Source organism: Chlorocebus sabaeus, chromosome 25 (assembly GCF_047675955.1).
Source record: "Chlorocebus sabaeus isolate Y175 chromosome 25, mChlSab1.0.hap1, whole genome shotgun sequence".
Classification (NCBI taxonomy): domain Eukaryota; kingdom Metazoa; phylum Chordata; class Mammalia; order Primates; family Cercopithecidae; genus Chlorocebus; species Chlorocebus sabaeus.
Genome location: NC_132928.1, coordinates 60,367,167 through 60,385,280, shown reverse-complemented (window position 1 = coordinate 60,385,280; position 18,114 = coordinate 60,367,167). Strand labels below are relative to the sequence as shown.

The 18,114-nt window shown below is 37.3% G+C and overlaps 1 protein-coding gene across 4 annotated transcripts in view; it reads right to left on the bottom strand.

The window, feature by feature from the left end:
• Positions 1-18,114, bottom strand: part of NME7 (NME/NM23 family member 7) — a 214,573-nt gene that overhangs the window by 132,255 nt on the left and 64,204 nt on the right. For all 4 annotated transcript variants that reach the window (XM_073011811.1, XM_007989596.3, XM_007989592.3 and 1 more), the window contains one exon: positions 10,723-10,828. In XM_073011811.1, the coding sequence (XP_072867912.1) occupies positions 10,723-10,828 (106 nt within the window). The remainder of the gene's footprint in view (positions 1-10,722; positions 10,829-18,114) is intronic.

The following is an 18,114-nucleotide window of genomic DNA, read 5'->3' as shown; positions in this document are numbered from 1 at the left end:
GAGTGGGCACATTCTATCTTTGCTACAAACTCTTTAAGATATGTTTTCCTCAGGTCTAGATCATGTGTAGCTATGCTCAGCATTATTTATCATGAGTTCTAAAATGACATGGTCCTCTAACAGACAAGTGAATGAAAAATAGGCAAGAGGAGTGGCACTGTCATCAAAATTTTACATAAAGCTTACATTAATGCTGTTCCTCATAGAAGTCTCTGTGCATACATAGAACCTACTGGGTCAACAAATGAATATTCCAAAGGCATGTGTGTCAGGTTGCCTCAATAACATCATTCCCTGAATGGTGACTCTAAATCTTAAAATAGAAAAAAAAAATAGTGAAAAATAGGAATTATCTAAATTTCTTTTACAAATGTTTACTGAAACAAAACACTGAAATTAAATATTATTCAAAATAAACTGAAAAGGTATAAAGAAATTTAAATAATTAAGCTTATAAGTTATATTTATTGTTTGTGGTATTTATAGTTCTGAAGTTATTAAAGCTTAAAACTGTGCTATGACTTTTGAGAAAACCCCATGTTACATTTTTGCCAGTGCTATTTCTTTCCATGAAACTGGGTTTCATTCCAGTCTCACTAGAGAGAGATCATTCTAAGCACTTTCTAGCAACAGATCAAGATTTACTGTTATTTTCATTAAACAACTGCTGTAAAGAAGTAAACGTGCATTAGAGAAGTTACTTGTGTAAAGCAGAGTGTCCCAATTACTCAACATTTTCCGTTACTCCAAAAAATTCTCACCAACCTAAAATCCAGCACAGGGACCTGAGTTATAAGAACAACTGAAAATCAAAAGGTGACTCTTTCCTAACCACCTCCTTGGTTGCTATTGACCTGCCATAGTGAACAAACTAGGAATCTTCAATCACGTATCAACTTTTATAAGGCTTGACTCTGATGATGGCAGATTACCAGAGGAAATGCAAGATGTTCCCTGCCCACAATTTCTCATAAGTGGCTCTTGTACTGGGTGTTTATCAGGTAGACCCAGGGATTCTTTTAAAAATGCATATTCTTAGGCTCTTCTCCAGATATACTGAAAAAAGATTCTAAAATTAGGGTCCATGAATAAGAATTTTAAACAGTCTGCCCAAGTGGTTCTGTTGCACACTAAATTTTGAGAAGCACTATCTAGCATCTTAGTGTCACAATACTACTGGTTCAGGTTCTAGTCTCACATTCCAACCATGTGAAGGACTTAAGATGCCTTATACCACTTGAGGCAGAACGATACAATGGTGGCCCAGTGAACCATAATTTCTGGTATTCATGCGCTTGTAGAGTCTCCTCCTATACTGACTCTGGACCTGGTCATGTGACTTTCTTTAGCTGTGATGCAAACAGAGACACGATGAGCACTTATTCATTTAGGATTATCTTGGAATGTTACTCTGAGAAGCCAGAAACCATTCAGTAAAGAAGCTCAGGCTATACCACTGAATGATGAGAGGCCACATGGAAAGAGTCTTTTGAGAATGAGATTCAGTCTTGTACCCTCCAGCTCCTGTACAGTTTCCAGATGAATGAAGCCACATGAATGACTTAAGGCATAGCACAGAAGAATCATCAATTGATAACCCACAGAATTATGAAAAATAATACATCAATTTTTCCCTTGTTCTTTTTAGCCTCTGTGTCTTAATGATGAGACAAATCATTGTTTTAAAGAAACTAAGTTTTAGACTGGATATCTGGGGGCAGGGATAAGATGGTAGACTGGAAGTAGTTCATGTGTGCCACTCCCATGGGGAGAAAACAAAAGTGCTGGTGAACATGGGTTCTGCACGCTGATCATCTGAGAAACCATGATGAGATACATCAAGGCAGCAGGGGAACACAGAACAGAAAGGGGCAAAGCTGGGCACCAGTATGTCTGGGCTCAGTGCAGAGCCAGGAGAACCTCTTCAACATGGGAAAGGGTGAGTGAGTGACAGCCCCCAGGGGGACTCACACTTACCACAGGGACGCATGCAAGACTGACAACGAGAGAATCAACCTGGCCTCCCCATAATGCCCCAACATACTTCCAGATTGAGGCAGAGAGCCACTCAGATGTTTTGCAGAGGAAACTCCCATGTCCCCCCAGGAAGCACACAGATAGTAGATTAGGGCACCTTGGCTATGATAGGGCTTGTCACTCAACTGCAGCCCTAGTCTGAGGGAGCCCCTTGGACCATAACAACCAACAAAAGAAATGCAGACACAAAGGCAGTAATCAGAGAGGCCTCCTGCAAGACCCAGGAGCAGACTAGAATTGAAGCCAGAAAACCAAACCCACCCTATACCACAATCAAACCCCTAAGGGCATCAAATAAAAAACAAAAGCAAAACAATCCATCCAGAAGACAGCAACTTCAAAAACTGAAGGAATATCAGCCCACACAAATCAGAAAGAACCAGTACAAGAACTCTTACAATGGAAAAAGCTGGAGTGCCTTCTTTTTCTAAACAACCACACTAGTTCTTCCAGTTAAAAGTTCTTAACTGGGCTGAGATGGCTGAAATGACAGAAATAGAATTCAGAATGTGGATAGGAATGAAGATCATCAAGATTCAGAAAAATGTTGAAACCCAATCCAAGGAAGCTAAGAATCACAATAAAACAATACAGGAGATGAAAGTCAAAATAGCTCATATAGCAAATAATGCAACCAATCTGACAGAGTTGAAAAACACACTACAAGAATTGCATAATGCAACCGCAGATATTAACAGCAGAATAGATCAAGTGGAGAAAATAATCTCAGAAATTAAAGACTGGCCTTCTGAAATAATACAGTCAGACAGGAAGAAAACAGAACAAAAAGGAATGAACAAAACCTCTGAGAAATACGGAATTATGTAAAAGACCAAATCTATGACTCTCTGGCATACCCGAAAGAAATGTAAGAAAGAAAACAAGTTGAAAAACATATTTCAGGATATCATCCATGAGAATTTCCTCAACCTAGCTAGAGAGGCCAACACTCAAATTCAGGAAATGCAGAGAACCACCACAAGATACTTCAAGATCACCCCCAAGACACATAATCATCAGATTTTCCAAGTTCAAAACGAAAGAAAAAAATGTTAAAAACAGCTAGAGAGAAAGGACAGGACACTTGAAAAGGGAAGACCATCAAAATAACTGGACCAATCAGCAGAAACCCTACAAGCCAGAAGAGATTGAGGGCCTATATTCAACATTCTTTAAGAAAAGGAATTCCAACCAAAAATTTCATATCCAGTCAAACTAAGCTTCAAAAGCAAAGGAAAAATAAGATCCTTTCAGACAAGAAAATGCTGAGGGAATTCATTAACACTAGACCTGCCTTATAAGACCTCCTGAGAGGAGCACTAGATATGGAAAGGGAAGACCATTACCAGCCACTACAAAACACACTTAAGTACACAGAAAAGTGATGCTATGAAGCAACCACACAAAGAAGTCTACATAATTACCAGCTAACAACACAATGACAGGATCAAATTCACACATATCAATACTAACTTTGAACATAAATGGGCTACATGCCCCGATTAAAAGGCATGGAGTAGCAGGCTGGATAAAGATGCAAGATACATGGTATGCTGTCTTCAGGTGACCCATCTCACATACAATGGCACCCATAGGCTCAAAACAGAAATAGAGACAAATCTACCCAGGAAACGGAAAACAGAAAAAAGCAGGAGTTGCAAGCCTAATTTCAGACCAAACAATCTTTAAGCCAAATAGATTTTTAAAAGCCAGAGAATGGCATTACATAATGGTAAAGGGTCCAATTCAACAAAACTTTTTTTTTTTTTTTTTTAATTATACTTTAAATTCTAGGGCACATGTGCATAACGTGCAGGTTTGTTACATATGTATACTTGTGCCATGTTGGTGTGCTGCACCCATCAACCATCAACTCATCATTTACATCAGGTATAACTCCCAATGCAATCCCTCCTCTCTTCCCCCTCCCCATAATAGGCCCCGGTGTGTGACGTTCCCCTTCCCGAGTCCAAGTGATCTCATTGTTCAGTTCCGACCTATGAGTGAGAACATGCGGTGTTTGGTTTTCTGTTCTTGCGATAGCTTGCTGAGAATGATGGTTTCCAGCTGCATCCATGTCCCTACAAAGGACATAAACTCATCCTTTTTTATGGCTGCATAGTATTCTATGGTATATATGTGCCACATTTTCTTAATCCAGTCTGTCACTGATGGACATTTGGGTTGATTCCAAGTCTTTGCTATTGTGAATAGTGCCACAATGAATATACGTGTGCATGTGTCTTTATAGCAGCATGATTTATAATCCTTTGGGGATATACCCAGTAATGGGATGGTTGGGTCACATGGAACTTCTAGTTCTAGATCCTTGAGGAATCGCCATACTGTTTTCCATAATGGTTGAACTAGTTTACAATCCCACAGACAGTGTAAAAGTGTTCCTATTTCTCCACATCCTCTCCATCACCTGTTGTTTCCTGACTTTTTAATGATCGTCATTCTAACTGGTGTGAGATGGTATCTCATTGTGGTTTTGATTTACATTTCTCTGATGGCCAGTGATGATGAGCATTTTTTCATGTGTCTGTTGGCTGTATGCATGTCTTCTTTTGAGAAATGTCTGTTCATATCCTTTGCCCACTTTCTGATGGAGTTATATGTTTTTTTCTTGTAAATTTGTTTGAGTTCTTTGTAGGTTCTGGATATTAGCCCTTTGTCAGATGAGTAGATTGCAAAAATTTTCTCCCATTCTGCAAGTTGCCTGTTCACTCTGATGGTAGTTTCTTTTGCTGTGCAGAAGCTCTTTAGTTTAATTAGATCCCATTTGTCAATTTTGGCTTTTGTTGCCATTGCTTTTGGTGTTTTAGACATGAAGTTCTTGCCCATCCCTATGTCCTGAATGGTATTACCTAGGTTTTCTTCTAGGGTTTTTATGGTATTAGGTCTAACATTTAAGTCTCTAATCCATCTTGAATTAATTTTCGTATAGGAAGTAAGGAAAGGATCCAGTTTCAGCTTTCTACCTATGGCTAGCCAATTTTCCCAGCACCATTTATTAAATAGAGAATCCTTTCCCCATTTCTTGTTTTTCTCAGGTTTGTCAAAGATCAGATGGCTGTAGACGTGTGGTATTATTTCTGAGGACTCTGTTCTGTTCCACTGGTCTATATCTCTGTTTTGGTACCAGTACCATGCTGTTTTGGTTACTATAGCCTTGTAGTATAGTTTGAAGTCAGGTAGCGTGATGCCTCCAGCTTTGCTCTTTTGACTTAGGATTGTTTTGGCAATGAAGGCTCTTTTTTGGTTCCATATGAACTTTAAAGCTGTTTTTTCCAATTCTGTGAAGAAACTCATTGGTAGCTTGATGGGGAAGGCATTGAATCTATAAATTACCTTGGGCAGTATGGCCATTTTCACTATATTGATTCTTCCTATCCATGAGCATAGTATGTTCTTCCATTTGTTCATGTCCTCTTTTGTTTCACTGAGCAGTGGTTTGTAGTTCTCCTTGAAGAGATCCTTTACATCCCTTGTAAGTTGGATTCTTAGGTATTTTATTCTCTTTGAAGCAATTGTGAATGGAAGTTCATTCATGATTTGGCTCTCTGTTTGTCTGTTACTGGTGTATAAGAATGCTTGTGATTTTTGCACATTAATTTTGTATCCTGAGACTTTGCTGAAGTTGCTTATCAGTTGAAGGAGATTTTGGGCTGAGATGATGGGGTTTTCTAAATATACAATCATGTCATCTGCAAAGAGGGACAATTTGACTTCTTCTTTTCCTAACTGAATACCCTTGATTTCTTTCTCTTGCCTGATTGCCCTAGCCAGAACTTCCAACACTATGGTGAATAGGAGTGGTGAGAGAGGGCATCCCTGTCTTGTGCCAGTTTTCAAAGGGAATGCTTCCAGGTTTTGTGCATTCAGTATGATACTGGCTGTGGGTTTCTCATAAATAGCTCTTATTATTTTCAGATATGTTCCATTAATACTAAATTTATTGAGAGTTTTTAGCATGAAGGGCTGTTGAATTTTGTCAAAGGCCTTTTCTGCATCTATTGAGATAATCATGTGGTTTTTCTCTTTGCTTCTGTTTATATGCTGGATTACGTTTATTGATTTACATATGTTGAACCAGCCTTGCATCCCAGGGATGAAGCCCGCTTGATCATGGTGGATAAGTTTTTTGATGTGCTGATGGATTTGGTTTGCCAGTATTTTATTGAGGATTTTTGCATCGATGTTCATCAGGGACATTGGTCTAAAATTCTCTTTTTTTGTTGTGTCTCTGCCAGGCTTTGGTATCAGGATGATGTTGGTTTCATAAAATGAGTTAGGGAGGATTCCCTCTTTTTCTATTGATTGGAATAGTTTCAGAAGGAATGGTACCAGCTCCTCCTCGTACCTCTGGTAGAATTCGGCTGTGAATCCATCTGGTCCTGGACTTTTTTTGGTTGGTAGGCTATTAATTATTGCCTCAATTTCAGAGCCTGCTATTGGTCTATTCGGGGATTCAACTTCTTCCTGGTTTGGTCTTGGGAGAGTGTAAGTGTCCAGGAAATTATCCATTTCTTCTAGATTTTCTAGTTTATTTGCGTAGAGGTGTTTATAGTATTCTCTGATGGTAGTTTGTATTTCTGTGGGGTTGGCGGTGATATCCCCTTTATCTTTTTTTACCACGTCTATTTGATTCTTCTCTCTTTTCTTCTTTATTAGTCTTGCTATCGGCCTATCAATTTTGTTGATCTTTTCAAAAAACAAGTTCCTGGATTCATTGATTTTTTGGAGGGTTTTTTGTGTCTCTATCTCCTTCAGTTCTGCTCTGATCTTAGTTATTTCTTGCCTTCTGCTAGCTTTTGAATGTGTTTGCTCTTGCTTCTCTAGTTCTTTTAATTGTGATGTTAGAGTGTCAATTTTAGATCTTTCCAGCTTTCTCTTGTGGGCATTTAGTGCTATAAATTTCCCTCTACACACTCCTTTAAATGTGTCCCAGAGATTCTGGTATGTTGTATCTTTGTTCTCATTGGTTTCAAAGAACATCTTTATTTCTGCCTTCATTTTGTTATGTACCCAGTAGTCATTCAGGAGCAGGTTGTTCAGTTTCCATGTAGTTGAGCGGTTTTGATTGAGTTTCTTAGTCCTGAGTTCTAGTTTGATTGCACTGTGGTCTGAGAGACAGTTTGTTATAATTTCTGATCCTGTACATTTGCTGAGGAGTGCATTACTTCCAATTATGTGGTCAATTTTGGAATAAGTGTGATGTGGTGCTGAGAAGAATGTATATTCTGTTGATTTGGGGTGGAGAGTTCTGTAGATGTCTATTAGATCCACTTGGTGCAGAGATGAGTTCAATTCCTGGATATCCTTGTTAACTTTCTGTCTCGTTGATCTGTCTAATATTGACAGTGGGGTGTTGAAGTCTCCCATTATTATTGTATGGGAGTCTAAGTCTCTTTGTAAGTCTCTAAGGACTTGCTTTATGAATCTTGGTCCTCCTGTATTGGGTGCATATATATTTAGGATAGTTAGCTCTTCCTGTTGAATTGATCCCTTTACCATTATGTAATGGCCTTCTTTGTCTCTTTTGATCTTTGTTCAGAGATTAGGATTGCAACCCCTGCTTTTGTTTTGTTCTCCATTTGCTTGGTAGATCTTCCTCCATCCCTTTATTTTGAGCCCATGTGTGTCTCTGCATGTGAGGTGGGTCTCCTGAATACAGCAAACTGATGGGTCTTGACTCTTTATCCAATTTGCCAGTCTGTGTCTTTTAATTGGACCATTTAGTCCATTTACATTTTAGGTTAATATTGTTATGTGTGAACTTGATCCTGTCATTATGATATTAACTGGTTATTTTCCTCGTTAGTTGATGCAGTTTCTTCCTAGCATCAGTGGTCTTTACATTTTGGCATGTTTTTGTAATGGCTGGTACCGGTTGTTCCTTTCCATGTTTAGTGCTTCCTTCAGGGTCTCTTGTATTTTTTTAATTTCCAGCTTTTCTGCCCTGCTTTTTCCCCATCTTTGTCGTTTTATCTGCCTTTGGTCTTTGATGATGGCGACGTACTGATGGGGTTTTGGTGTGGGTGTCCTTCCTGTTTGTTAGTTTTCCTTCTAACAGCCAGGACCCTCAGCTGTAGGTCTGTTGGAGATTGCTTGAGGTCTACTCCAGACCCTGTTTGCCTGGGTATCAGCAGCAGAAGCTGCAGAAGATAGAATATTGCTGAACAGCGAGTCTAGCTGTCTGATTCCTGCTTTGGAAGCTTCATCTCAGGGGTGTACCCCGCCCTGTGAGCTGTGGGGTGTCGGTCCGCCCCTAGTGGGGGATGTCTCCCAGTTAGGCTACTCAGGGGTCAGGGAACCACTTGAGCAGGCAGTCTGTCCATTCTCAGATCTCAACTTCCGTGTTGGGAGATCCACTGCTCTCTTCAAAGCTGTCAGACAGGGTCGTTTGCGTCTGCAGAGGTTTCTGCCGCTTTTTTTTGTTTGTTTAGCTGTGCTCTGTCCCCAGAGGTGGAGTCTACAGAGACAGGCAGGCCTCCTTGAGCTGCTGTGGGCTCCACCCAATTCGAGCTTCCCAGCGGCTTTGTTTACCTACTTAAGCCTCAGCAATGGCGGGCGCCCCTCCCCCAGCCTCGCTGCTGCCTTGCCCTTAGGTAGCAGACTGCTGTGCTAGCAATGAGGGAGGCTCCACAGGCATGGGACCCTCCTGGCCAGGTGTGGGATATAATATCCTGGTGTGCCGTTTGCTAAGACCCTTGGTGAAGTGCAGTATTGGGGTAGGAGTTACCCGATTTTCCACGTGTTGTGTGTCTCAGTTCTCCTGCCTAGGAAAAGGGATTCCCTTCCCCCTTGTGCTTCCCAGGTGAGGCAATGCCTCACCCTGCTTCAGCTCTTGCTGGTCGGGCTGCAGCAGCTGACCAGCACCGATTGTCCGGCACTCCGTAGTGAGATGATCCCGGTACCTCAGTTGAAAATGCAGAAATCACCCGTCTTCTGTGTCGCTCGCGCTGGGAGCTGGAGACTGGAGCTGTTCCTATTCAGCCATCTTGCTCCATCCCCCTCAACAATTCTTAAATCCTAAAAATTTAGGTTTCAACTATCCTAAATCTATATGCACCCAATACAGGTGCACCCAGATTCATAAAACAAGTTCTTAGTTCTCCGTAAGTATGTGTTACCCATGCTGCATGTTAGTTCCTTATAATCATGGTCCTAAGGACTTACAATATACTAAAATACTTCCTAAATAATTAAAGAAGTATTAATTATGCAGCAAGATCTCTAAGGCTCATATCCTTCCAACAAGTAATTCTATTTCTAGGAAGCTGGCCAGAGGAAAAGATTAGAGATATCATCAAATATTTATGTATAAAGATATTCTTCAAAGTTTTAATTTTAGTACGAAAACACTGAAAACAACCTAAGTATCCAAATACCATACTACATTTATACAATTGCTGTTAAATATTAAATAATCTATTAAAATATTAATGAGGACTCAACAGCAGCCAGAAATGCTCACAAAAATTATATTTAAACAACAGCCCATAGACCTACATCTCAACCATTACATTCATGTGTATCAGTGTACACACATGCACATACAAATGCAGAAAAAAAGGATTTGGAGGAAATGCATCAAAATATTAACTATGACTATCTTCAGGTGATGGGAATTCAGTAATTTTTTACTCCGCTTTTAATGGTTTTTTATTTTCCAATTTTTCTACTACATACATGGATTACTTTGATACTTAGAAGACATAAAATTTTTAAATCCATTCACTTCTGTACATTATTTAGTATATTTTAGTTTTTTAAGGGTGATCTTTTTAACCATATACCATCTTACTTCCAAAAAGATTTGAGATACTTAACAAAAATATATATACACCAGACTAAAATAAATCAAATAAAGAAATTGAGACAAAAATAAGAAAAGAACTTGCAAACTATCTCTCTCTATATATGTATATATGCAAACATGTATTTACATACATATGTCAAAGAACTGTTTCAGATACAAAGAACTGAAGGAAATTTCTCTAGCTTTCTCAGGAAGAGTATAATGGAGGTATAGCAGATGTTGTTTTAATTTATACAACAGGAGTGCTATTGGCTGGGCACAGTGGCTCATGCCTGTAATCCCAGCATTTTGGGAGCCGAGGTGTGTGAATCATCTGAGGTCAGGAGTTCAAGAACAGCCTTACCAATATGGTGAAACCCTGTCTCTACTAAAAATACAAAAATTAAATGGTTATGGTGGTGTATGCCTGTAGTCCCAGCGACTCGGGAGGCTTAGGTTGCAGTAACTCAATATCATGCCACTGCACTCCAGCTTGGACAACAGAACGAGACTCTGTCTCAAAAAAAAAAAAAAAGGAGTGCTAATTAGGTAAATTAAGTGAATCACAGTTTGTGACTGGAAAGAGAGGAGGCAGACTAAAAGTCAATTAACCAAGACCTGCAACAGTATGACTGAGCCTGAGCATGATCAGCAACTCAAAGAACACCTCCTAAAAATGCACAAATAAAAAGACAAATAGAGATTTAGACAGATTTTCCCTTATATTTTGTCACCTTTATTCAAGTGCCTTCAAAGAAAAAAAATGGAAATACTAAAAGTATACTTAAATTTCTATACCTAAAGTACATCAAGAAAATAAACATTGCTCTCCTATTAAAAAAATGTATTGAATATAGTGTACTCAGCATAGCACTTACCTTCACTGACAGCATGGGGTTTAACAATGCAACAGGTACAATTGGTAAATTTAGCAGTGTTTGCCGGCCCACAACCTCCACTTGAAGGAAAAAACAACTCCATTTCCTAAAAACAGAGAGAAATGATTTTGACAAATGTGATCTCTTAGGTGGAATTTACAAGATATTTCTGTGGGGGAGGAAGATCATGCAATCACTTTTAGAGTTTCATACAAATTTTTTGTTTCAGATTTTCTAAAAATGAGTTTTACAAAGACACACTGATTAGATTAACCCTGTTTCAAGACTTATAACTGGAAGAGCATATAAAGAATTATCAATCAAAGCAACGAGAATATGCGTCATTTTGTTCCAGGAATATAGTGGACAAAGACTTAATAAATTTTGAATATTGGAAATACCATTATAAAGTTCTTATTCTCCCCAAAGCATTAGTTAATTAAACACAAATTTAATTTTAAATTTTTCATTAAAATATGTAAAATAAAACTTAAAACTAGGAAATTTTATAGGAAGAGAGATTAATATCAGGAATCTGAGAACTACAGCTACTTAAAACTAACTATAGGCCTAGTATAAAATAAAATCAAATGATCCATGTTTTATAAACAGATTTAGGCTGTGTTATTCATGGTGGATGTGGTTCACTAAAATGACAACCCAACAATTTGAACTAGCCATAAAGATGGTCACACTAATCAGTTCTTTTAATTACTTAGATGCTTTTCTGCCCTTAAGCTTTCACTGCTATTATTTCTACTATTCCCTATAAAACCCTCTGACCCAAGTTCCAAAGAACCTTACCAATGTGTAAAGAGCCACCTCAAATACCACTTACCACTAGGAGGCATTTCCTGATGCCTCCTGTCAGCAACCTTTACTCCCCCAAAGTTATGGTTATTTGGTTACTTGCCTTCCATCAAATTATAAATTTGAAAAAACGGGAACTAAGTTGCATAGCTCTGTAGGACCCATAGCACCTAAAACAATGCCTGGCTCAATGCAAATAGCCCTTGGTATATATAAGGGATTGGTACTCAAATCCCTGTGTGTACTCAAATCTATGCATGCTCAAGTCCGCAGTCAGCCCTGTGGAACCTGCTTATAGGAAAAGTCAAATCTACGTAGATGCGAGTTTCACATCCTGCAAATACTGTATTTTCAATTCTTCCATTGAAAAATATTCACATATAAGTAGACCCGTGCAGTTCAAACCTGTGTTGTTTATGGGTTAACTGTATTTATTTTTCATTAAATTTAAAATGAAAAGATTATAGAATGTGTTAATATGCCACATTGATGAGCATTTTTTTAAACACAAGGACAATGAGAAATTATTCAAATAGTAGTGTATATACTTGAGCATTTCCAGTGGTAAGACATTAGAATAAAAAGTGTTCTATTCCTAAGATATCAAGTGCCTTTCTATCATATTGCTGCCATTATGTATTATTATTTTTAATGAATAACAACAGCAACTACCCCTTTTAGTCCTATACCAGATGCTTTGATTGCATGGTCCGAGAGAACCTTTATAGTACAGATGAAAATTCAAATACCTACAGGGACCTGGCAGATGATCAATGAAGGAATGAAGAAGTGGTGTGACAAGAGAACATGACAGAGTAGCAAACTGAAAAGGACATGCCCTTTTGAGAGTTCCCATTGGTCTGTTCCCTTCACAACAAAACTCAAAAGAAATGTCTTTCTTTTCCATTTTTGCTTCCTCTCCTACAGTCTCTTTTAAACCCATAACCAATTAGGTTTTCATTCCACCAAAGCTGCTCATTAAAATCCCTTACTGCCTCCATGTTGCTAAGTCCACTGGTTAATTACTCTCAGCCCTCACCTTACCTTACCAAACAGTATTTGACACAGTTTGTCACATCCTACACTATGGAATGTTTTCATTACTTGCCTTTCTTCCTACCTCACTGGCTACTCCTTCTCAGTCTCCTTCGATGGTTTTCTCCTATCTAGCTGACCTCTATGTGTTGGAGAGTGCCAGGGCTTAGTTCATCTTCATTACTTGTTCACTAGCAGTTTCTCAATGAATGTTTGGGAATGACTGAAATTCAGCAGCTAATAAATTCTGCATGTGCTAAACAATATAAATGTATCCAGTGTATAAATGAGAAAAATAAGACTCAGAAAGCTTAAGTAACAAGCCCTTACAAGTTAAAGCCAGGATTCAAATCCAAGTGACTGTAGTTCCAAAAACCCTGTACTTTTTCTTATCTGTCTTTCCAAAGTGAAAAGCAGTGCTAAATTGTTCTATCTCTAGTTTAACAAATTATTTAACAATTAGCTGACCAATTATTTTTGTCTTAACTTTCCTTTAATTCCTTTTCTCACTCAATTTCTAAAAATAAAAATGCCAGCTTTCCAAGTACCCAGATTTTCAAGTACCATATTTACCTATGCTAAATAAATATTTATTTATAAAGCATAAAGATTTTACATAAATACATCTTCTTAGTGAAACATGAATAAGAGCGCTTTTACTAAGTCATTGTTATGGCAATTAATTCAAAGTCTTTATACAACAAATAAAGTCACAAAAATAATATCTGTGTTCCTTTGGGATTTGAGGGGCTAAAATATTTTGTATAAAATCTGTTCTTCCAAAGATTCTTGCCATTATCCTTGTGCCTTTACATTTTCCTAAATTCCCTAGTAGGAAAGAATAAATATTTATAGCTTTACAAAAAACTAAAAATTCAGACTCAATTTGAAAGCTTTAGGTATATAATTTTTTAATTTTTTAAGCAAATTATAAAATATAGAGTTGTACTTCTTCATAAAGTTTCACCCTGATAGGATTTCCTGGTAATTTCACTAAAACATTTGTAATTAATCTGTACTAATAATTTTATTATGATAATAAAAGTATGGCTAAATGGTGGTCAGTTCAAAGTTTCTCCAAAACTTTTTACTTGTAACAGTAATTTAAAATGGATATCATTTCTGTAAATGTTCCAAATTAAAACAGTATAGATCAATGGAACAGAACAGAGGCCTCAGAAGTAACGACACACATCTCCAACCATCTGATCTTTAACAAACCTGACAAAAACAAGCAATGGGGAAAGGATTCCCTATTTAATAAATGGTGTTGGGGAAACTGGCTAGCCATATGCAGAAAACAGAAACTGGACCCCTTCCTTTCATCTTACCCAAAAATCAACTTAAGATGGATAAAGACGTAAACATAAGACCTAAAACCATAAAAACTCTAGAAGAAAACCTCAGCAATACCATTCAGGATATAGGCATAGGCAAAAACCTCTTGACTAAAACAACAAAAGCAATGGCAACAAAAGCCAAAATTGACAAATGGGATCCAATTAAACTAAAAAGTTTCTGCATAGCAAAAGAGAAATTATCATCAGAGTGAACAGGCAACCTATAGAATGGGAGAAAAGTTTTGCTATCTATTCATCTGACAAAGGGCTACTATCCAGAATCTACAAGTAACTGAAACAAATCTACATGAAAAAAACAAACAGCCCCATCAAAAAGTGGGCAAAGTATATGAACAGATACTTCTCAAAAGAAGACATTTATGCAGCCAACAAACATATGAGGAAAAAAGCTCATCACTGGTCATTAGAGAAATGCAAATCAAAACCACAATGAGATACCATCTCACCCCAGTTAGAATGACGATCATTAAAAAGTCAGGAAACAACAGATGCTGGAGAGGATGTGAAGAAATAGAAATGCTTTTACACTTTTGGTGGGAGTGTAAATTAGTTCAACCTTTGTGGAAGACAGTGTGGTAATTCCTCAAAGATCTAGAACCAGAAATAGCATTTGACCCAGCAATTCCATTTCTGGATATACACCCAAAGGATTGTAAACCATTCTATTATAAAGACACATACACACATACGTTTATTTCAGCACTATTGACAATAGCAAAGACTTGGATGGAACCAAGCCAAATGCCCATCAATGATAGACTGAATTAAGAAAATGTGGCACATATATACCATGGAATACTATGCAGCCATAAAAATGGATGAGTTCATGTCCTTTGCATAGACACGGATGAAGCTGGAAACCATCATTCTCAGCAAACTAACACAGGAACACAAAACCAAACACTGTATGTTCTCACTCATAAGTGGGAGTTGAACAATGAGAACACAAGGAGGGAAACGTTACACACCAGGGCATGTTGTGGGGTGGGGGCTAAGGGAGGGATAGCATTGGGAGAAATACCTAATGTAGATGATGGGTTGATGGGTGCAGCAAACCACCATGACAAGTGTATACCTACGTAACAAACCTGCGCGTTCTGCACATATATCCCAGAACTTAAAGTATAATAATAATAATAAAAAGAAATAGACACAGCCACCTCAACCTTCGGCAACCACAACCTTGATCAATCAGCAGACATCAACATCAAAGTAAGATCAGCAAAAAGATTATGACTTGCTGAAGGCTCAGATGATTGTTAGCATGCATTTTTTAGCAATGAAGTATTTTTAATTGATATGTTCATAGTTTTTTTTTTAGACATAATGCTATTGCACTTAGTAGCCTACAGTATAAACATAACATTTATATACCAGGAAACCAAAAAATTCATGGGACTCCCTATATAGCCATATGCACTCCATTGTGGTGGTCTGAACCAAATCCACATTATCTCTGAGGTATGCTTGTAGATGAATAGAACGGAACGAATTGCTGAAATTGACCCAGCAATATATATATATATTCAATACATTTTCAACAAAGGTGCAAAGGTAATTAATTAAAGAAATAAAGTATTTTTAGCATAATGCTGGAAGTATATCTATGTAAAGAATAACAAATTGTGATCATACCTTGTACCATACATAAAAATTAACTCAAAATGGATCATAGAATTAAGTATAAAAACTAAAACTATAAAACTTCTAGAATCAAATAAAGAATGAAATATTTGTGACCTTAGGTGTGGGAACAGTTCCTTAGACTTAACACCTAAAGCATAATACATTAAAGAACAACTGATACTGGACTTCATCAGAAGTAAAAATTGCTCATACAAAGATATTGTTAAAGAGAATGAAAATGCAAACCACATACTATGAGAAAATACTTGCAAATCATATATCTGGATAAAGAATTTGTATGTATAATATAAAGAACTCTGAGCTGAGTGTTAAAAGACAAATAAAAATTACCTGGGCAAAGGGAGAATTGGAATTTCAATGCAGAGGGGTAGAATGAGTAAAAGCAACAGAGCAAGAATCCCACAGTAAATAGAAGGTGAGGCAGGATATAAGGCTGGAGGAGGGCTGGGAGACAGATCACTGAAATGCTTTGGAAACTATGTCAAGGAGCTTGAATTTGATTCTGGGAATAATGGAGTACTTTAAAATATCTTTAGTAGTCATGAGATGGATGGATTAATATTTTTAGATAACTCATTCTGAAACCTACGTGGAAGATACATTTGAGGTAGAAAAGTATATTCCAGGACTCTTGCAGCAGCCCAGGTCAGAACTAGAAGAGTGATGGTAGGAATAGAGAAGGGGAATAATTCAAGAAAATATTTAGAAATGTTAGAAAAACCTACAAGATCTTTTGCGGATTCTATTAGGGGGATAAAGAGGGCAGAATAAAGAATACTGGCTCCCAAATTTCCTACCTAGAGATGTACTGAATACACAAGGAATACTTCGGTAAATTATAATCAGCACAGGCTGAGCATGGTGGCTTATGCCTGTAATCCCAGCATTTTGGGAGGTCAAGAAGGAGGACCACTTGAGGCCACAAGTTTGAGACCAGACTGGGCAACACAACAAGACCCTATCTTTACAAAAAATTAAAAAATTAGCTGGACGTGGTGGTACATGCCTGCAGTCCTAGCTACTTGGGAGGCTGAGGCAAGTGGATGGCTTGAGCCCATGAGTTCAAAGTTATAGAGAGCTATTATCACATCAACCACTGTATTCCAGCTTGGACAGCAGAGTGAAACTGTCTCAAAAAAAAAAATTGTAATCAGTTCTGTTTTAAATGTATTATTTCTATGTAAGTCTGAAACTCTAAGGACAATCCTAGATGGAAACTTAGGTTAATTTACATTTTTCCATATAAAATTATCACACACAATTTATTGACGAATCAATCTATCCCTTGTCCACTGATTTATAATGGTACCAACTTCTCATTATATGTGGGTCATCTCTTGAGCACTCTAGACTGTTGCACTGATATACTTGCCTACTCCCATGCTAATACCACAGTTTTTCCTACTAAAGATTTATGAAAAGGCTTGATATCCCTTAAAATAAGTCTCACCCTATTATCACCACATCTTTTCCTCCCTCTTCAAAACTGTCTTAACTGTTCTGGGCCCTTGGCTGTTTCATAAGTTTGTTAAATATCATGAAAATCTGTTCTAAGATTTTGAATGAAATTACACAATTTATAGATCAACTTGGAGAGAACTGCTATCTTCTGGATACTGACTCTTCCCATTCATAAACATGGCATATATCTTCATTTATTTATATCTTTTGTTATTGTCTACAATAAATATTTATAATTTTCTCCATAAAGATCCCCCACATCTTTTGTTCAATTTCTAGGTGTCATAGACTTTTTTTTGACCATGTGAATGGAAATCTCTTCTAAAATTACATTTTCTCACTGGTTATTTCAAGTATATCAAGATTACTATTGACTTTTGTATATTAATATTAGATCCAGTACAAATTACAGATACAGGTTTGGGGAGCACCATGAAAGTAAAATATTAATAATAAAAGATAACATCCATTCATTAAATAGTATGTTCTAGGTACTATACTAAGCACTGAAATAATTTCATTTAATCCTCAAAGACCACTACAATGCAGGTTCAATCATGATCTTATTTTACAGACTAGGAAACTGAAAATTAGAGCAAGAAAAGGAGTAAACCAAGAAGAGAAGCCTGCAAAATACCAACGTCTGAAAGGACAAGTGAAGGAAGAAAAACCAATTAGTAAGACACAAATCATGGTCTCCAAAGACAATATTTTCAGGACTGATAAAAATAATGCCAAATTTTAACAATTGCTCACAAATGACTAGTCAAAGATAGCTGAGGAATGAAAACAGTCTATGTTTTGGTAAAATCTGGAAAGATGGAATCAAAAATTAGACAATAACTAATAGGAAGTCAAGGTAAAGAAGAAGCTGTTTGGGGCTGCATAAGTTTGGGGCTGTGATGTTTTTCAATTTTTTAAGACCTATGGTCTTTGCTTCTTCACATAAGCTCTATTTTCCAGCTACAATATTTTTCCTTAATTCCTAGAGCTACCTAACATAATGTCAACAACACTCACTCTTCCCAAGACAAGGGTAAATATATATATATATATATATATATATATCCTAAAGGGT